Source organism: Suricata suricatta, chromosome 1 (assembly GCF_006229205.1).
Source record: "Suricata suricatta isolate VVHF042 chromosome 1, meerkat_22Aug2017_6uvM2_HiC, whole genome shotgun sequence".
Lineage (NCBI taxonomy): Eukaryota > Metazoa > Chordata > Mammalia > Carnivora > Herpestidae > Suricata > Suricata suricatta.
Window position 1 is genome coordinate 137,340,637 of NC_043700.1, and position 21,796 is coordinate 137,362,432.

General features: G+C 39.2%; 1 protein-coding gene across 3 annotated transcripts in view; it reads right to left on the reverse strand.

Annotated features, from left to right (window-relative positions):
- The window catches only part of MTHFD2L (methylenetetrahydrofolate dehydrogenase (NADP+ dependent) 2 like), a 122,602-nt gene extending 103,759 nt beyond the window's left edge, over window positions 1–18,843 (reverse strand). For 2 of the 3 annotated variants that reach the window (XM_029944961.1, XM_029944968.1), the window contains exons 1-3: window positions 18,564–18,843; window positions 1,997–2,181; window positions 877–999 (exon numbers count right to left, since the gene is read on the reverse strand). In XM_029944961.1, coding sequence (XP_029800821.1) covers window positions 877–999; window positions 1,997–2,181; window positions 18,564–18,706 — 451 coding nt within the window. In that variant the 5' untranslated portion in view covers window positions 18,707–18,843. Of the gene's footprint in view, window positions 1–876; window positions 1,000–1,996; window positions 2,182–16,111; window positions 16,766–18,563 lie in introns of those variants that run through there. The other variant, XM_029944973.1, reaches the window with a different exon arrangement.
- Window positions 18,844–21,796: the final 2,953 nt, after the last annotated feature.

The window sequence follows — 21,796 nt, forward strand, 5'->3', positions numbered from 1 at the left end:
AGGTGACCCTGGAATATTGGAGTGATCTGAAATCACACTGAACTAATTCAGTCAGAAAGCTAGAGGAAAAGATTAAGCTGGATATGCAGCCACAGGAGTTTAATGAAGGCGAACTGCTTCCTGTACATGAAGAAGGTTCTTGTGACAAAAAGGAGGACAGTGTCCCAGAGGAAGTGGCACCAGCATAAACCATCACATAAGAGAAACCCTCGGAGAGCTATCAGAGCGGTGAAAAAACTGCAAACCACTAAGAAGACTGCTTGGCAAATGGTTAGGAGGGAAGGAATGGAAGCTGATCCAAAGGAATATGCCGTTGAGTTCACCCAGGCACAGGAAAGACGCTTGCTCCGGATTGTAAGTTACGTGAGGAGAGGGCAAGCTACTGTTCAAACTCCTCTGCACAAGTGTTTTTGCAAAGAAATAACACATTAATCCTTGATGTTTCAAATGTTTTAAATTATAGTGTGTGGAATAAATATTAGTTTCAGTCTTTTTTTCCCCATTTTCCTATGTGTTTATGAACCACAGTGAGAGAGTGTTTAATGTTTTGGGAGAATATTTTAAAGGTCAGAGAATGACCTATTTTTCCCATTGATTTTTTTAAGGTTGCTTTGCCTAGTTTCAGCACGCACAGTCATTTCCATGGTCCTAAGCTACTGTGCAAAGGGGACCGCATGTAATTTTTGCCTAAATTTTTCCTTTACGAGTTTCCGTCATTGCGAGTGTCAGTCATCCAGGCTTTGTCAACGATTAGCTGCTAGAGTAAGAGCTAGTCCCTTCGTGAACGTGTTTTCTAAACTGCTCGCGCTGTAGTGAGAGAAAGCTGCCAGCCGCCCTTTCCCCCGCCGCAGCAGACCAACCCGAGAGCCCGCGTACCTGGCAGCGGTAACTGCACCAGTATGCCGCTGACTCGTGGGTCCATATTCAACTGATCGGTGATATCCAGAAGTTCTTCCTGAGACACATCCTTCGGTTTTAAAATGATCTCACTACAGATACCTGGAGGAAAAACAAACACAGAAAAACAGAACATATTTGACCAGCAAAGACGTGGTTTTTCAATAACGGCGTCTTAGCGTGTGCAACAGGTCTTCTCTGCTTCTGTCCCATTGGACCGAAAGACCCTCCTACAAAAATGAATTTCAAACCGCCATTAAGAGGAATTTCTCAAAGAGTACAGGCATTTTCTCATGATTCACATGCATTTTTGGCCCCGTATCCTATTGCATTTATTTGTGATAAGCTGCCGTTAGGGTACATGAATCCAGTAAATAGACTAATATCACTCGCCACCATTTTTAGGCTATGTTCAACAGGGTGAACTGGCCAGATTTATTATCTGATTAATGCAAATATAATAAAAATGGGCTTTAAACAAGGCTGAAATACAGTGGACACACAACGGTACATTAGTTTCAGGTATACAACATAGTGATCTGACAAGTATGTTATTTTGCTAGCTGGGCTCCTCACAAGTGCGGCTCCCACCTGTCCCCATACAATGTTATTACAATACCACTGACTACATTCCTGTGCTGTACCTGAACATGGGCCCTTTAATGCTTATCTCATTTTGAGAGAGTGCAAGTGAGGAAGGGCAGAGGGAGGCGGACAGAGGATCTGGAGTGGGTTCTGTGCTGACAGGCTGACAGCACAGAGCCCAAGGTGGGGCTCAAACTCACAAACTGAGCCAAAGGTGGATGCTCAACCAACTGAGCCACCCAGGTGCCCCTAAAAATGGGCGTTTTAAATGGGCAGTGTTCCTCTGACATATCACCATGGGATCTGAAATCACATTGAATTAATTCAGTAAGAAAGCTGGAGAGAAAGTTAAGAAATGAATATAAACTTTGGTAACTAATTGCTAATAATAATGGTAATAATACATGTTATTCAAATAGCACTTATTTGACAACTATCATTGATAATGATTGCACTTAGAAGTAAAACAAGAAGACGTGATTTAGTAACAAGAACAACTAAAGCGCATCCTCACCTACAGCAGACGCGGCTCTGATCTTCTTCCTGACGTACGTGTGGCTGGCTGGGTTATCACCTACCAAAATGATACTGAGGTGGGGTCTTCTGTTCCCAAGGGAAATCCATGATTCCACACCTCTCTGTATTTCTTTCTGGATTTGTTTGGCCATTTCAGTTCCTGAGATAATAACAGCATCATGTCTGTGGAAAACAAAAGAATGAATATAGCACTAAAAGACAATAAGGAACATTCAACCACATAATTTTAAGTTATAAGACTGAACAATACATCTATGATGCTCCAAGTGAGCAACCTTAATCAACCCCCAGAAAAGCACAAAGAAATACATATATTGAAAAGGCTTTCTAACTCTCCATGATCTCAAACTTCAAAGTGGTGAATTAATGTTGCTCTTACTGTGTGTCTGTTTTTTAAGGTACCTGATAAAGTGTAAGATGGGTTTTTTCTTCCTGCTGCCCCTGTCCTTTCACTATTGAAAGGCCCGGTGGAAGCAGATCTATATGTAGCACATGACTATTACACAAAACCCCAAATGCAGGCCAATGAATACCATGAAGAAAGGAAAAGGAGGAGGGGGAAGCAGCAGAAGAGAAAAAAGAGAAAAGGAAACCTTACAGCACCTGAATGCTTTCTAGTACTTCCACACTTTTTATTTTCTAATGAGAGCAGGCATCATGAATATCAACCAAAGCAAACAAAACGCAAATTTGCTGTCCCTTTCAAATACGACAACTGTCCTATCTAAGAGGACATACATCTACACAGAGAAAGAGACAGGGAGACAGCCAGAGAGAGAGAGAGAGAGAGAGAGAGAGAGAGAGAGAGAGAGAGAGAGAGAAAATGAACCAGATCAAGAATACTCCATTTCAATCTGGCACCAGAGGTCTATAGCGTCTATCCAAGTTCACACAATTTTGACATGAACATTGTTCTACTAAGAAGTGATGCTGAAATGTGATCTACAAATACAAACACCAAAGTTGCTGGGAAGCTTGCTCAACTTGCAGATTCCTTCACCCATGATTTAAAATAGCCTGAAAATCTGCATGCCTGACAAGTTCCCACCGGTATTCTTGTCCATGACCATGTTTGAAAACCAGTTCAATACAGTTCCTCAGTTCAATACAAAAGTATATTTTAAAAATAATCATTACCATAGGTAAACAATTAACTGAGCAAATAAACAGATTAGAGAATACAATTACAACTAGACTTTATAACTGTAAGTAAACTCAACTTTTGATTCTGACTTGTCTACGTTTCACTAAAAACTTGATAGCTTTCAAGACAAGGAAAATTATGGCAAATTTATGGATCAGTCTTGCTCCACTGTCCTAATTTTATAATAGTTTTATTGAAGTAGAAGTGACAGGGATGCCTGGGTGGCTCAGTCAGTTAAGCATATGACTCTTGTTTAGGCTCAGGCCATAATCTCATGGTTCGTGGGTTTGAGCCCCGCATTGGGCTCCGTACTGTCAGCCTTGGGATTCTCTCTCCCTTTCTCTCTCCGCCCCTTCCCTGCTCTGTTTCTCTCTCAAAATAATAAATAAACATTTAAGAAAATAAAAAAGGAGTATAACTGATATAAAATATATTGCGCATATTTAAACTGTACCATATGATGTTGTAATAAATGTATATACCTGGGAAACTGTCACCATAATCAAGCAAATGAAACTCCCATAAGAATTCTGGTAGTCCAGGGGCGCCTGGGTGACTCAGTCGGTTAAGCAGCCAACTTCAGCTCAGGTAATGATCTCACAGTTCGTGGGTTCGAGTCCCGCGTCAGGCTCTGTGCTGACTGATCCTGCTTCTGATTCTGTGTCTCCCTCTCTCTCTGACTGTCCCTTGCTCATGCTCTGTGTGTGTGTCTCTCTCTCAAAAATAAATAAGAAAAAAAATTTTTAAAAAAGAATTCTGGTACTCCTTTCTAATTTCACCACTCCCCCTGTCCTGGCCATGGCACTCTTCAATCAATGGGCAAGCACTGGTCTGCTTTCTGTCACTATATATTAATTTGTATCATCACAAATTTTGTACAAATGGAATCACACACAGCATACTCTTTTTAATCCAGCTACTTTCATGCAATATAATTAAGATTCATTCCTGTTATCACTATATATCAATAGTTCATTTCTTTTTATTGTTGAGTAGTTTCCCATTGTATGGATATATCAAAATTTGTCTATCCAATCAACTACTGATGGATATCTGGGCTGTTTCCAGTTTTTAGTCATGGCAAATAAAGCTGTTATAAACATTCAAGTGCCAGTCATCGTACGCACAATGAGCAAATACCTAGGAGTGGAATGGCCAGGCCCTCTGGTAGGGAGGCTTCTGTTCGTAAGAACCTTCCCATCTGTTTTACACAGCAGATGAGAGCTCTGCTTGCTTCATATACTCACCCTAACCCGGGATGGCTGGTCTCTCAAAGTTTTGACGTTCAAGTAGCTGTGTGGCGGTATCTCATTGTGCTAATTTGCATCCTTATTATAAGTAATAATGTCAAGCATCCTGTCAGGGGCTCCTATCTTCCTGGTGAATTGTTTAATTTAACATTTTGCCTATTGTTCTACAGGTTGTTTCCTCATTGAGTTTTGTGAGTTCTTCATACATCCTAGGTCCAAGTTCTTTATCAGATAAGCAATTTGAAATATTTTCTCCTAGTTCGTGCTTTGCCTTTTCAGTCTCTTAACTGTGTCTTTGAAGATCAGTTCTTAATTTTGATGTATTTCCATCAGTTTTCCTTTTATGTATCATGCCTTTGGTGAGGAGTATAAGAAATCTTTGTCTAACTTAAGGTCACAAAGGTTTTCTTCAATGTTTCCTTCTAGAACTTTTATGTGTTCAGATTATACATTTAGTTCTATAATTTAGTTTCATTCTTAGTTTGATGGAACTTTATATGAGGATATTGTCAAAGCTTTTTTTTTTAATGTGTGTGTATAGAGATAATCATATGATCACACAATTGTTTTGGTTTTAGTCTGTTAATATGATGAATTACATTGATTGATTTTTGAATGTTAAGCCAATCTTGTGTTCCTGTGATAAGTCTTACTTGGTCATGATGTGCTTATCCTTTCCAGATAGTGGAGATTTTATCTAAAATTTTGTTAAATTTTTTGCATCTATGCCCATGAAAGGTTTTTATTTGTAGTTTTCTTTTCTTGTAAGATCTGTGGATTGTTTTGGTATCAGGGTGATGCAGCCTTTATAGAATAAATTAGGATATATCCCATCCTCTTCAAATTTCCAAAAGAGTTCCTGAAAATTGGTATTATTTCTTCCTTAAATGTTTGGTAAAATTCACCCATGAAACAATCTGGTCCTGGAGCTTTTATTGCATTAAGGTTTAAAATCAAGTTTAAATGAAGTTAAAATAAAACACTTACTTCTGAATTTAAATTTTATCTTTCAAGATTAGGTAACACTTTTTTGACGATTTACTATGAACTTCTGGTACTCATTTTTTATTCATCATTTAAGTGATCTTTTAATTCTAAGACAACGAGGAATTCTTCCATTATAAAATACTAAAGGCTCAGTAATTCCAGCATGACTCATTTCTAAGAAGTGGTAGAAAATAAATACTTTCCATAAATTAAATGGCGTCAACATATTCACTTAGGGTAAAATATTATAAAACTGGGCTTTTCTGCTAATACACTAGAATTCACTCTTATAACAAAGAACATGCACTTGTACTGTAAATTACAAAATCACCTGAGCTTATGTTACATTTTAAAGTACATGAATAGAAACTGCTGCTGCTGACATGTTTTATTAGTTGATTCTGTGACAATAATTTGTTCACAGGTTACCGTGAAACTGACAATCACTGAACACAATCCACAATAATTACGGCTTAGATATTACAAAGCTATGTGACTCTGAGAGTGTCGGAGTTGACAATGGGATAAACTGACTCATGACTTCCAAAGACAGATAATCTATATACAGATTCAACTTGACTGTACCATGTTGGGGTCTGAGACAGGGCTTATTTCACAGCACAGATGTGCTAAGTGAGTTTGCTAATTACAGTTGACATGTTAGAGCCTGGTCTAGTTGGTATTTATGGGCAAACACTCAGAAGACTGCCACCCAGTTATAAATAGAAACTTTGAGGATTTTTCAGTAGCAGCTAACTCCGCTTATGGGTTCCCTCAATCCCTGCAGAGTCTAGGCAAGCCCAGCTTTGTGGGGCATATGACATAAGGATAAATGAGGCAACCTGGAATTAGTGGAGACTCAAAGGAAGGATGCCCCTATCAGTCTGTATGCTGAAAGAACTGGTAAACACACACACTATCTAGCTCAGTGCATAAACGAATGAGACTTTTCAACATGCAGTGCAGAAGATGGTTTGGTAGAGATGGAATTGAGCCAGGGAGAACTCTTAGGAGCTGTCTGCTTCTGTGGCTGAAATTCACACGATTATTGATATTTACATGTTTTTTTATGTTCTTTATTTTATATTTGAGAGATAGACAGTGCGAGCAGGGGAAGGTCAGAGAGAGAGGGAGATGCAGAATCTGAAGAAGGCTCCAGGCTCTGAGCTAGCTGTCAGCACAGAGCCCGACGCGGGGCTCCAATCCACAACCGTGAGATCATGACCTGAGCCGAAGCTGGACACTTAACCGACTGAGCCACCCAGGTGCCCCTGAATTCGCATATGCTTGAGAAGCCATGTGCATTGTGAGAGGGACTCTGACTAAACCAGATGGCCCCTCCCTCAGACCAGCACAGCCACCAGTCCCGGCATCAACAGACAACTGTTTTGTGTTTTTGTCTGTTAGTCTCTCTCTCTCTTTTCTTTTCTTTCCTTCCCTTTTCTCTCCTTTTTCTTTCTACTCTCTTCTTTTTTGTTCCCTTTGAAATGAGGCTCAAGTCTCTGATTTGATTTTTGGTCAATTCTTATTTATAAATATGTTTTCCACTCCTTATCTATTTTTGTTTGTTTGTTTGTTTAGCCAGGCGTTTTTACCTTATTTTTACACCTTTTCTATATCTCCTTTATTTTTCTTTCACTGTTTCTGGATTAAGCCTTATCATTTCTTTGATTCTCTACTTGGTCTTTCTCTTTTCTCACCCCTTTCACTTTTCTCTTTGTATGGGATTGGGTCCCCTGCCTTTTCCTTTTTTCCAGGTTATTTCAAGGAACAAATCAAAGCACACCTGGTTGAAGCTCCAAACAGTCCACCACTATGAGCAAAGAGAAGCTTTGTAGAGGACTGATCAGTAGGATAAAGCAGCTAAAAACACAACAGAGAGGATGCAACACAGTCCAAAAACACTTCCTGGACAGTGTGTGACCCATTTTTAATATAGTAGTGTTTGTAGGTACAGGTTACATAACCAGCTATGAAAACATGTAAAAGACACAAATCTAGCCCAAATGAGGAAACGGATTACTTCTCCTCAAAAGAAATTCCAGGAAGAGATGACAGCCAGAGAATTGCTCAAAACAGATATAAACAATATATCCGAACAAGAATTTAGAGTAACAGGCATAAGACTAATAGCTGGGCTTGGAAAAAAGCATAGAAGCCAGCAGAGAATCTATTGCTGCAGGGATCAAAGACCTAAGAAATCATCACAATGAATTTTAAAAATGCTGTAAATGGGATGCAAAATAAACTAGGTAAAGTGACACTGAGAATGGGAGAACCAGAGGAGAGAATAGGCAAAGAAGAAGTCAAACTTTCACTCTTTGCAGATGGCATGATACTCTATATGAAAAATCTAAAAGACTCCACCAAAAAACTGCTAGAACTGGCATATGAATTTAGCCAAGTCATAGGATATAAAATCAACGTACAGAAGTTGGTTTTATTTCTATACACCAACAATGAAGCAACAGAAAGAGATATCAAGGAATCGATCCCATTTACAACTGCACCATGAATCATAAAATACTCAGGAATAAACCTAACCAAAGAGGGAAAAGATCTGTACACTGAAAATTATAGAAAGGTTATGAAAGAAACTGAAAATGACACAAAGAAATGAAGATACCTGTATATTGGAAGACCAAATATTGTTAAAATGTCAATACTACCCAAAGCAACCTACACATTCGATGCAATCTCAATCAAAATAGCACCAGCATACTTCACAAAGCTAGAATAAACCATCCTAAAATTTGTGAGGAACCACAAAAGACTCCGAATAGCCAAAGTAATATTGAAGAAGAAAACCAAAACAAGAGGCATCACAATCCCAGACTTTGGTGTCTACTACAAAGCTGTCATCATCAAGACAGTATGGTATTGGCACAAAAACAGACACATAGACCAATGGAATAGAATAGAGAACTCAGAATTGGACCCACAAATACATGGCCAACTAATCTTTGATAAAGCAGGAAAGAGTATCCAGTCGAAAAAAAGTCTCCTTAGCAAAATGATGCTGGAGGAACTGGAGAGCAACATGCAGAAGAATAAATCTGGACCACTTTCTTATACCATCCACAAAAATAAACTCAAAATGGATGAAAAACTTAAATGTGAGACAGGAAACCTTCAAAATCCTACCGGAGAAAATAGGCAGCAACCTCTTTGACCTCAGCCGCAGCAACTTCTTATTTAACATGTTGCCAAAGGCAAAGGAAATAAAAGCAAAAATGAACTATTAGGACCTCATCAAGATAAAGAGCTTCTACACAGCAAATGAAATAGCCAACAAAACTAAAAGGCAACTGACAGAATGGGAGAAGATATTTGCAAATGACATATCAAATAAAGGGTTAGTATCCAAAAATCTATAAAGAATTTACCAAACTCCACACCCTAAAAGCAAACAATCCAGTGAAGATATGAATAGACACTTCTCTAAAGAGGACATCCAGATGGCCAATAGACACATGAAAAGATGCTCACCATCACTCATCATCAAGGAAATACAAATGGAAACCACAAAGATATCACCTCATACCTGCAGAGTAGCTAAAATTAAGAACTTAGGAAACAATAGATGTAGGTGAGGATGTGGAGAAAGGGGAACCTTCTTGCACTCTTGGTGGGAATGTAAGCTGGTGTAGCCACTCTGGGAAACAGTATGGAGGTTTCTCAAAAAATTAAAAATAGAATTACACTATGACCCAGCAACAACATTACCAGAAATTTATCCAAAGGATAAAGTGCACAGGAGTGCTGATTCAAAGGGGCACATGCACCCCAATGTTTATAGCAGCACTAACAATAGCCAAATTATAGATAGAGCCCAAATGTCCATCAACTGATGAGTGGATAAAGAAGATGTGGTTTATATATACAATGGAGTATTGCATGGCAATGAAAAAGAATAAAATCTTGCCATTTGCAACAACGTGGCTGGAACTGGAGGGCATTCTGCTAAACAAAATAAGTCAGCCAGAGAAAGACAGATATCATATGAGTTCACTCATACATGGCATTTGAGAAACTTAACAGATGACCATAGGGGAAAGGAAGGAAAAATAAGATACAAACAGAGAGGGAGGCAAACCATAAGAGACTCTTAAATTACAGAGAACAAAATGAGGGTTGATGGGGGTGGGGAAAATGGATGATGGGCATTGAGGAGAGCGCTTGTTGGGATGAGCACTGGGTGTTGTATGTAAGTGATGAATCACAGGAATCTACTCCTGAAGCCAAGACTGCACAATATGCTACCTAACTTGACACTAACTAACTAACTAACTAACTAACTAAGGAGGTGAGGGAATATGTCCCGTGGCTATCTGGACAAAATACTTCTAGGCCAAGGGAAGTGCACAGCAAGTACAAGGGACTTTGGGCAGGAGCGTGACTAACATGTGTGATGAGCAGCAAGGTCAATGGTTCCAGTGGGAACAAGTGTGCCAGGCCAGGACATAAAATTATGGAACTTCAGATTGCATAAGGTCCTGCAGGCTTCTGAAGGGATACTGGCTTTTACTGTGAGCAAGGAAGCCATTTGGTGATTTTGAGGAGTGCCATGACCTAATTTTCATGATTCAATAGCTAGTTAAAATGTGGAAGACAGATTCTATGGGAGCAAGGGGGGAGTGGGGACACTAGTATGAGGCTAGTGTGGTGTCCCAGACAAGAGATGATGGTGGCTTGGACCAAGAGGATAGTAGTAGACATGCTAAGTAGTCTGATTCTGAATTAATTTTGAGGGTGGAGCCACTGGATTTACTGGCCTCTATACCTATCAGAAGAGAAGAGACATGGAGACATATAGGAAGGCCCAAAGGGAAGATGGACATGTGACCACAGAGCCAGACACTTAAAGAGTCATGTAGCTACAAACCAAGTAAAAGAATTTCCAGCAAGAAGAGGGGGCAAGAGCATGGATCTGCAGATACTGTCATTTCAGACGTCTAGCCTTCAAAAGTGTGAGGATCATTTCTGTTGCTTTGAACCATCTAGTCTGTGGTACTTTGTTTACGGTGGCCTTAGTCAACAAATACGTGTATAATCCTAATTTAAAATAGTCAAACTTGTGGAAGAATCATTTGATGGAGTTATTTTTCACCGAATACATTTATATTTTGGAATGCAATGGCATAGAATTGAGAAGATCTGTATTTACTGTATCTCAACACAGCAAGATATTTGAAAAGTCATAAATAGAAACAACTTGGTGACATGTAACATAAGGATTTGTCAAAGAAAGGTACTCTGAAAGAAGACACTAAGGCAGCAACTGTGAAACTACTTAGGCTAAAATATCTTCACATTTCAGTATGAAAACAACTAGAATTGAGACTATGTTCCATTTAGCAGTTTGCTCTGAGCTTGCCAGGTGCTTTAGCCTCTGTAGAGAAAGTACTTTCTTGAAAACTAAAAATACTACTGTCTAAAGAAAAAAAAAATTTGCAACTCAAAAAAAAAAAAAGAACCTGCAGCAAATTTAATTTTAACATTAAGTGTAAGATCTTTTTTCCCCAGAAAATGATCAGTCTCAACTTATTAACAATATGGCAAAGAAACTAATTCAAGTAAGTATATGTACCAAGAATTTAGCACGTGTTAATAGTAGTCACATAATTAACATTAAAAATTAACTATATTATTATAAGATTAAGATCCAAATTTTTCAATCGTTTTAATGTATAAAGATACGTAAATTACCACTTAAAATTCGATTTTTGAAGATACTTTTGAACAGAAGTCTTTTAGAGGTCCCAATATAGTTACAATCAATAAATATTCCAAATATGTCATTTTCATTACTTTAACATCTCTTTTTACTCTTAAAAATGTGGTTTGGTCGAAAAATTATATAGTCACATTGCCATTAATACACACCAAAAGTGCAGTCAATTTGACTTAGGTATTTTTCACAAGATGCACCTTGTCATTACTTGCTCAGGCAACATTTCCTGAAAAGGTAATCTTGCAAGTTGACATCTCCTCCTCCCAAGAAGGCAGGACAAACAGCTCTCCGATTCACCATTCTCCCCTCATTGCTGGGCTGGCACTAAAATGTGGCTTCGTTAAAAAACAATATATCACTGGGGGTGTGGTGAGCGGGCAGGATAATGCTCTATAAATTACTTCCCCCAAGCCAAAAGTCAGTCCTGTTCACCATTAATAGTATGAAGAGATTTCAAAATGAAGTAAGCAAACTTAACTAAGATTTTATAATTGGGTGGAGAAGTCACAAGGGAGGAGGAATTTATAGAGGTCCTCAACTAGAGGAATTATGAACTGTCAGCTTCAAGCATTCTGCCTAGACTTAACTTCTTCCTCACCCAGACACCGGAACTGTTCCATCCTTTACTTTGGAAGCCAATGGGGTTTAACAAGTATCAATCCCTTATTTGTATATTAACCCAAACAATCCAAATTAACCTAGTTTCAATCTCTGTTTTGTATCAAGGACCTAAATAAGAACGGCACTTGTGACTTTTAGCTTTTTTATAACTCTGGCCCCTCTTCGTCTTCCTCAGGAGACAGATTTCTACCTGAATCTGCGTCTCTCAAACTGCAATTCTAATTTCCCAAATAAATGTCTATTTCCTTACATTTCCAGTGACAGGAGCTAGAATATGGTTGTACATGGGGTGCGTGGGTGGCCTAGTTGGTTAAGCGACTGGCTTCGGCTCAGGTCATGAGCTCACGGTTCATGGGTTCGAGCCCCGCATCGGGCTCTGTGCTGACAGCTAGCTCAGAGCCTGGAGCCTGCTTCAGATTCTGTGTCTCCCTCTCTCTCTGATCCTCCCCTGATTGCGCTCTGTCTCTCAAAGATAAATAAAAAACATTAAAAAATAAAAAGAATATGCTTGGACAAGTCACTTAACTGCTCTGAAAGGAATGCAATCTCCTTATCCATATAATGGAAATGTTCTCTAACTAATAGAAAAGGATTTGGCTAAAACTTGACTGGCTGATTGGCAAAAATTGCTCTTTTAAGTGCCAGATGGTGCCATTCTCAAATAATCTGGAGATATATGAAATCAGAAAGCCATCATCTAGTGTTGTCTCCAGGAGCCTACTTATATTTTCCAGGAAATAAACTGTAACTATCCTAACCTACGGTTACTAGAACTAAAAGAGGCATTTAACTATTTTATTAAATAAAATAGTAAATAAAAGAAAAAAATCACTACTTTTCCTGGGTATCAAAATACGCCTTCACAAAATAGTAAAATAAAAACAAATAAAGTCTACCCAAGATTGAGTGTACTTAATTTGTATACTTGGCTTACTTGGCATTTTGCATCTGCATCTAGGTTTCAATCTCATTTTTGGCCACAGCTGTAATTAGAGCTGCAATGGATTGTTTTATGATCCATAAAGACGGAAAGTCTAATACAATCATTAGCAATACAAATTTGTGCAATACAAATTTGTCTGCAGGTCATACCATAGCTTAATCGCTGTGTATGTTAGAACCTCAGCTGGAGATTTTGAGTTTGAATTAACAAAAATGAAACCCAAGGGAACCAGGACAAAATTATAAATGGAATAAAACCAATCACGAGTACAGGGAGTCTTTTGAAGTAAATAAATTTTTTTTAGAGTGAATACTTAGGAATGTAAGTTTATGGTCTTCTATAATCATTTCATTTCGCATCCTAAGTACTATACTTACACCTTATTTTATCAGAAATTACGCTTTGATTAATCAATAAAAACATACCTAAAAGCAAGTTCTTTTCATTATGCATAATTCTGTTATTCAATGTTGCAATTTAACTCTTTCAGGACCCTAATGTGTAAATCAGAGCATCCGTATCTACATAAACAACACCCATGCTTTTTCAGAATCTTAGATGCTAAGCTTTGTACCATAAGAACCTTTGGGCAGTATACTCAATCATACGGACAGCTTCTCAGAGTAATCTTTTTTGAATGTTTAATATAAAATACACAGGTTTGCAAGTTTTACTTAAATATTGCAATCATATTTTTTAAGCATTAAATAACAGCATCTAAGTGGCAGGTCTAATAACTACCATAATAACAAAGTAGTGATGAGTGTATATAATATTTTGATCTCTGCAACAACTCTGTAGCAGTCAAGTATTTTTGGCTTTTACTGGCAGTATCTCAAATACTGCTAATATTACTGTAGTTTGCTGCTAATATTCATAACTGAAGAAAATGCAGAACTTGTTAGAGGTTAGTGATGTCCCATTTAAGTTTATGGATCCCTTAAAATGTATCCAGAAAGTCTCAGGTTAAGAAATACCTTAGGGGTACCTCAGGTTAGGGGACTCTGAGAAGATCATTTTTTTCTGACAAAATAATTTTCAAAATTTATATGCAAAATTAACTTTCTTGATTCACAAAAGTTCTACGACATTCAATAAAGTGTTTTCAAAAAGAGGAACAACAATGAGATATGTCAACAATTCCAAATTAAAGAGCAAAGCACTGGGTAAACTATTCAGGTTCAAACCCTGTCTTCACCATTTATTTACCGTTAGTAAGTTATTTAATTTCTCTAAGCCTCAATCACACAATCTGGTAATTAGGTAATCTGGTAATTAGTAATAGTCTACTTCAGCTGTTGTGAGGATAAAAGGATATACTTATGCAAAAAATTTCAGCAACGTGCTTAGCAGAGTAAAGGCTCACTAAACATTAATAAGACTGTTTTTCAACAACACACTGGATTACTTAAAGGCAAGATGATATTCATTGTAGTTATTCATAAATAACCAAAGTGGGGAGGGAACATCTAATTTAAACTGTATATGCCCTAACTTTAGAATTATGAATCTTTGGGTAGTCTTTTGGATCTAGGCACTCCATAATGTAATTACAGAAACCTACATAGGTCATTTTCAGATCATGAAGTGAACAAACCTCGTTGGTATGATGTTGAAAAGAACATGACCTGATCTGAGAGTAAATGATTTTGTAAGTTCTAAGAACTAGACATTCAACAATAGCAAAATAGTTATGTAAGTTATGACCAATGGACTTAATGTAATATAATGTAGCCAATAAAATGTTAGTAAAAACATTGGCCAACACAGAAATGCATGTGATGTAATGTTAAATGGAGCAGCTGGATAAGCCTTCTTGGATAATACCCAACCCTGAGTTCTCTGACACTAATTTAGGTTTATATGATGTTCCATTCTGACCACAAAGTTTTCTTTTAGGAATTTTTTCTTCTGGTCCAAAGTGCACTTAATCTTTGCACTTAAGCAAATCTCATTTATTACTAATCATTAATCTGTCCCACTCATTTGACATTTCAAATGTCTCCCAAGTTCCTACCTCCCTATACCTCACTCTCTAAGCCCAACTATCTTTAAAAACTGTCATTCCATGGAATTCCTTAAGAGTATGTGACCATGGAAAATTAAGTGGTGTTTTGTTTTTTACCTGTTTTTATCATCCCATCCAGGTATTAACATGAAAAAACGTATCATTTGAAAAACACAGATTTAGGTCATTAAACTGCAAACTTATTCCTAAAACCATAACTAAATAACAAGATCTGAGATTAATAGTAGTCTTTTATCATCTATTGACCCTTTTTAATCGGAAAACTTGATTTTGGAGACAGTCCATTAGAACACATTATCTCTGATCAGCTGGGATACAGACAAAGAACTCAGATATAAGATAGTAAATGGTGAACTACTTAGGTTCTAAACTTAAAATGACATAAAGAACTGCTTAGAAATCAACACGGTAGCCAGACACCTACTCAAAAGACAGGTAAAACATTAAGATAGAAAAACTACACGATCGGGGGAGGGGGGAAAGAGGTGGTGGGGACGGAGGAGGGCACTTGTGGGGAAGAGCACTGGGGGTTGTATGGAAACCAATTTGACAATACACTATTTTTAAAAAACTACACGATCAACACAATAGGATTTTGAGAAACTGCTTTTGTTAGTCATTGGAACTCTTATCCTGGTTGAACTCAGTCTGTGAAAAATCAGCTTTAGTAATGATCTTAATTGGAGACTGGGTCACTCAAGCTTCACACAAGGATAAAAGGATTTTTAAATCAAATAATTCTCTTGCAGAGATAGAAACATTCAGTAAGTACTAGAGGGAAGAATCAGAATAAAAATGAACAGCCTTACTGATAAACTTGTCTTTTTTTAAATTATGAAATTAAACTACCCCCTCTACAAGCCATGAGTACTCAACTAACATAAACCAGTATCTTTTGCTAGCTTGAAAATTGTATTTTTTTTAAATATTGGCCTAGCTACAAAATTTATAAAGCCATTGGCAACGAGACATAAAGAAAGGTGAGGTTTCTATCAAGAGCTGTAGGCTGGTACACAAAATTTTATAAATGCTGAAGCAGCATTTTAGCAGGAGTGGATGCCAAATTTACAGGAAAATTATGATTTTAGGAAATCACTTTGCAATAGGGTAAACATGGAATAAACTCTTAGGATATCCATTTAATTACGAAAATGAGTTCAGGTAGGATGATCTAAGGCAGCATCTGGGAAGTCCTTATTTCAGGATACCTGCAAATCTGCTCTGACGGTGGCATTAATGTAAAAGGTCTGTAACTTCCCCTCCAAATGGGAACCGCTGCCGCCTAGCTCCACACTGAAAGCGCTGGGCCAAAGACTCACGTGATATTGATAATCCAATGACATGCTGAGTTGTACACTCACACAGCAAGGAAAAATAGTACAAATTTAATCGCTAAAAATTTTTTATTTTTAACTTTTTGGCTGTTTAGGTAATTCATCTCAAGGAACAGTAACGGGCAACACATAGAAGGCCTTATTTATTTCTTTGACATTAAATATATTTCTTCCAATTAATAATATCTAATTTCTCATGAGTTAATAAGAAAAAAACTCACTGTAAAATTTAAAAATAAGAGAAAACTCAAATGATACTTCAAGATTTATAATTTTCAAATTCTGTCAAAGATTATTTCTTGAAATTCCAATTAAAAAACTTCATTAAAAAGTACTTATATGTTCCACTCTCATAGACATCTAGTCAAAAATCTGAAAAATAATCAAAAATGCTCTTTCATTTTCATTTAAGGCTCCATATAGCTTAGAAACTGGTAATAAATCTGTTAATTTAAAAGAGTCACTATTGGGGAAGGAGTTCATCAAACTCAAAAATAATATAAATCTTTGTAAAGTAAAAATAACACTAAGGCTCAAAGTTCAAGTCAATAGGAATGATATCAGATTTAAAGCACATTCACTATGAAGAACTGGGCAACTAATATGTAACTATATGTTTACAAATAGATGACTGAGGATGGGGACAAGTGGGGAGGCAGACAGTGGCGACCTCTGGAAGATGGAATCTCTTCTCTCTGCTGGTCCTAGAAGAGAAAAGAGACACCAATAAGCATCACCACACTGTCCGAATTCCTCCCCACCCGAGACCCAGCAGTCCACAGCCAACCTGACAGCCAACTTCACCTTCATATATGGCATTCAGTGCCAAGAAGATGTCAAAAACACCACCCTATCCTAACCTGATTAGGGCTGCCTTACGAAAATAAAAATTTTTATAGCTCTTATCTCTATCAAATGGGGCTGAACACAGCTGGGTTGAAAGTGATACTTCCTTATATTAAGAATAGCTTCCCAAAATTATTGCACTCAACTATTTTAAATTATAAAGAGACCATTAAATATAATCTAAAAGATCTGAATTAGCCCTTCGCTTGCACACATTTGCATGAAGCAAGCGGCTATAAGGAAATATTTGGGTTATAACTGCTGTGACTCTCAATCAATGTACATGGAGAGAATGGGGTGATGGGTACTTTACAATAAGCGGACAAAGGGAAAGTTGTCGACTTAATCTGGAAAAGAAAATCCTCACTCTGCAAAGAAGCGCTAGAACAAATAAACTTCAAAACATAATTATCTAAATAGAGTGACTAGAGTACATAACACTTGCAATTCTGCAGTTCAAACAGATTTCTACACATTCTGCTTTCCCTAGGTAGTACAATTGGTAACTCCAAACCAACTGGCAAATTCTTTCAGACACCATACTGCTTCCATAACCAGCGCTCAGAATCAGTTATTTTCTCACATCTTTGTGAAGAGCTAACCACTAAAAACACATCTAAAGTAAACCCAATATATTCTTTTTTCTCTTAGTCACTGAAGACTAAGACAAACGTATGTATAAAATGGTGAGTTAATCAATTAAAATGAAGTAAGTAGTAGCTACGTTTCACATTATTATTAGTTTGCTCCAGGTACTGTGCTGCTCTCTGGGGATACAAAAAAAGATACGATTTCTGAGCTCAAAGAACTGCAGTGAACGTGCATTACTGGAAGCCCTGAAAGTCTGAAAACTCAATCTCTTCTGAACTCACTGGCTCTGGGTCAAGGGAATGTATTTTTAGATTCTTAGGTCTAAGTTTGCAACTGCAACAAGGAGACGATGGAAAAGCGAAGAGTCCGGTGGCACCACTGTGTAGAAGAGTTAAAACCATACCACCTTTGGTACATGCAGTGCACTAGCCAGCAATGGGGTCCAAAGAGATGCAATGATTCTAAGACTGATTACTTCAGTGTAAGATTGAAGAAGTTCGGGGAGCACCATACAGAAAAAGACTGAGAAATCAAGATTATGTTTGTTGTTTTGAAATCACTACGAATTTCAGAGTTGAGTAAGACCTCAGAATTCCCATCAACAAAGCACTACAGAATCTCATACACTAGTAAACCACTGGAACAATGCCCACTCCTTTGTTTACAAAACACAACAATAACCAAAACAACTGCTACAAACAAACGAGCAGACCTTTTTTAGGGGACCTATTTCTAGGGGACCTTTCCAGTGGGCCTCAAATATTTTCCTAAATCACTCCATTGTACCTGCTGCAAAGTAAGAATATTCTGGCGCCAGAACCTCGTCCAAGTTGCCCGACTTGTGGTCGGCGCGACCAGCCGCGAGGCCCCCAAGGTCAAGTTCGGAGCCTAGGAAGGCCTCGCCCCCCAGCCCCGTAGTGGCGCGCGGCTGCCCGACCTCCGGCCAGACAAGGGAGAGTTCGGCGGGCGACAGCAGCGCACGCCCGGCAGTCCCTCCAGCCGCCGAAGGCTCCGCACGTGCGGGCACCCGCACCCGAAAAGAGCGAGCGTTCGGGGCGCTCGTACCTCACGCCGCTGCTCCGAAAACCCCGGAGCGCGCAACCGGCTGCTCCCGGCACCCCCAAGGGCAGCACAACGCTCCCGCCGAGCGTCAACACGCGGCCCAGGCGACAGCAAAGCAGGGAAAAGCCGCGGCCCGGCACCGCCATGGCGCAAATCGCCAGCTTCCGGACGGAGACTCCACCTCCCACCGCTGCGGCCCTCTCAGCTGCAGGCCGGGCTCCGCCCCCCACCCGGCCGGGCCAGAGAGCGGGTCCCAGCAGCAGGGAGTTCCGGGCGCCATGCCGGGGCGGGGCCCGGAGCCAAACTCAAGATTAGAGGCGGGGCCGAGACACTGGGAGGCGGGGCCAGGAACAAAGCTCCGAATGGGACCGGGACTGGGAGGGGCGGGGCCACTACCCTAGCCACAGGCTGTGCTAAGTATGGGGAGAGGAGGAGGGGCGTCTCTGAGACTGGTGGCTTGCGGTGTGGCTTCTCAACCACCTGACACACCTTTGATCTTCCAATAGTGAGGACACAGGTAAGGCGTCTAAACTAAGCAGCCCAGGCAGCATGCCTCCATTTTCCCTAGCCAGAGTTCGGGCCTACCACCTCCGAGGCTATGTGATTTAAAGCCAGAAGGATGGTAACTGCTTCTTTGTTTCCTACCCTCTTAGTAGGATCTTGGGATACCTAGGAGCTGGAGAGAGAAAAAAAGGTGTGAGTGAATGGAGGGAGGAGGGGGACCTGGCTGAACTTCTGTTGTTCTACCTTATCTCCAATTTGGGGAAGAAAAAATGACCAATGTCTATTATTTTCCGGAGTTTATGACCAAGTTAACATAGCCTGGGAACTTGCATTGTCTGGTGAATTGACAACTAATGAGAAAACAAAATATCAACTACCCCTGGAAAAGTAAAAAATCAGACATTGACTATGCTGGGATTTGTTAAAAGATAAGTTGAAGCAGACTTTTAAAAACTAAGAGTTTCGTTGAGCAAAAATCAGTTTGAACCAGGCAGCATCCAATCCAGCTGATAGAAAGACACACTAAGGATCTGTACATAATAAAAATCTTTTAGGTGGAAGGGAACAGGAACAAGAACATTTTAGCAGCAAAAAGTTGGTTTGTTGTTGCAAAGTTACTTCCTCTAGGGGATGGCAGCAATCTATCAGGCACAATATCTAACTAGTGCTGATCAGGTAATTCCTGTTTGACTGATTTAAGATTCTGTTTCTAGGAGAGAGGACACTAATGGGGAGGAAGAATTTCTTCTGCCCTGTAAGGTCCTCGTTCTAGCTAGATCAGATTCATATTGACATGAGATAGATTAACAGGGAAAAATTAAGTTTAATAGCATACATAAAGGAAATCAAAATCAAATTTAATAGCATCCAACAGGGAATCCACACAGACATGGAAATTCCAAAGATAGGCAACATGATGCATATATGAGCTAAGGAGAGGGGTAGGGGGCTGAGGATACAAAAGGGAGAGAGATCATTAACAGGAAGGTGAAAGGAGATGTTTAGAAAACAAAGATCCATATTAGGCGGGTAAGTTTCCCAGGTAAAGAGGCGGGCGGGGGGAGATAAAGTGCTCTTTCTGAGTCTGCTGAGTTTTTATTGTTTTTAACTAAAAATAATGTTCATGCCAAAGTGGTCCATCCAGGGGTGGCCTGCCCTTGTCCTCTACACTGATTAAGTCTCAGTTTTGTGAAGTGGCATTTAGCATAAGCGACCCCATTTTGTCCCTGTTGTCTTTTTTTTTTAAACAGATAACAAACACTGATAAGAGAGATAAAACCAGCTACAAAGGTAAAGGAAACAATATTTCTCTCAATGTGAGGCTTCAGCTGTGAAGTGTCATCACATTCCCTTTGACCACTGCATTCTTACTTAGAATCCTTGTTCTCTAAAATCATAACTGTCAGAGAGTGTGCTGTTTAAAATCCTATCGCTGAGAATGAAACAGCCCATCTGTCCTACTCTGTATGATGTAGGTCAATTTCACACAAAGAAGCAGCCTTTATTTCCAGCCTAGGTAAAAGCTTCAGATGAGGGATTTCTGAACACATTCCACATCAATCTTAACTTTATCAATTCCAAGGAATAGGCCCCTGGGTCCCCTTTTCAGTTCCACCTCCTGTTGACCCCTTTACACACAACTCTTTTCTGCTTTGAGCCTCCCAAAATATTGTTTTATTTCAGTTTCACCTAACCTCTATCCTTCCCCAAATCTGACAATAACCTTATATCTCCCTTTAATTGATGAGATGCTTCTCGATTTTTGACTGATGTGCAATCTCCGTCATTACAAGGAACAAGTTGTCCTAAGTTTGTCTTTCTGCAGGTTTGTCCCTGACAGTTGAAATCTGATTAGGCTAGGAAAGCAGCCAGGAATGATGATCCCACAGAAGCGATGTGCAGCCGGGAAGTGGTTATCAGTCTAGCAAAGGCAAGATTCTGTGCCCGGTGTAGGATGGAGGAAGGCGTGCCCTCCATGAAGTCAAGTACCACATAGTCCACTTCTATTACATCCACATTGTACCTAGCACAATGTTCAGTAACCTCTTGAAAACTAATTAATTACTTAAGGTTTAAAAGGAATCCATGTACACCACCACATTTCAAAACATAACCACATCAATTCAAAGCTTTAATCATCTGGTCTTGCCAAGAATATGTAACTGTCTCCTATGGAGCTACAGTGATCATTGCCCGTCCCCATTCTCTGTCTCATGCTAGATTCTGGACAGCTCCTTCTTCTGCTCTCTTTACATGTAAACTTCATGTACTTCCTACTCATGAGCAACCTGAATTATTGCACTCAAAATAAACCATGATGGTGAAAGGAAGGAAAAAAATTGCCTCTACCCTCAAGGTTCTCCAACAGGACTAAGAATTAAATTTACATGAGACAAATTAACTGAAGAAAAAAAACCCCACAAAGGTTTATTGTGTGTACATGTGTTATGCCCAAGTTTGTAATATTGCCCCAAAACAAGCACCAGAGACTACTAGGGAGACCGAGTCATGCCTGCAAAAGCAAAGGGCTTTATTACGGGCTTAAGCTCAGGCTCACAGACCCGCTGGCCATGTGGAGAGAGACCCCCAAACAAAGGCAGGGTAGGGCTTTTATGAGTTTGGGAAGGGGAGTTACAGGAAATGACAACACAAGTACAGTGATCCAATCCCTATCCCCCCCCCCCATCAATACTGGCAGTTGTGGGAGCCAATCACAACATTCGGAGTATTGA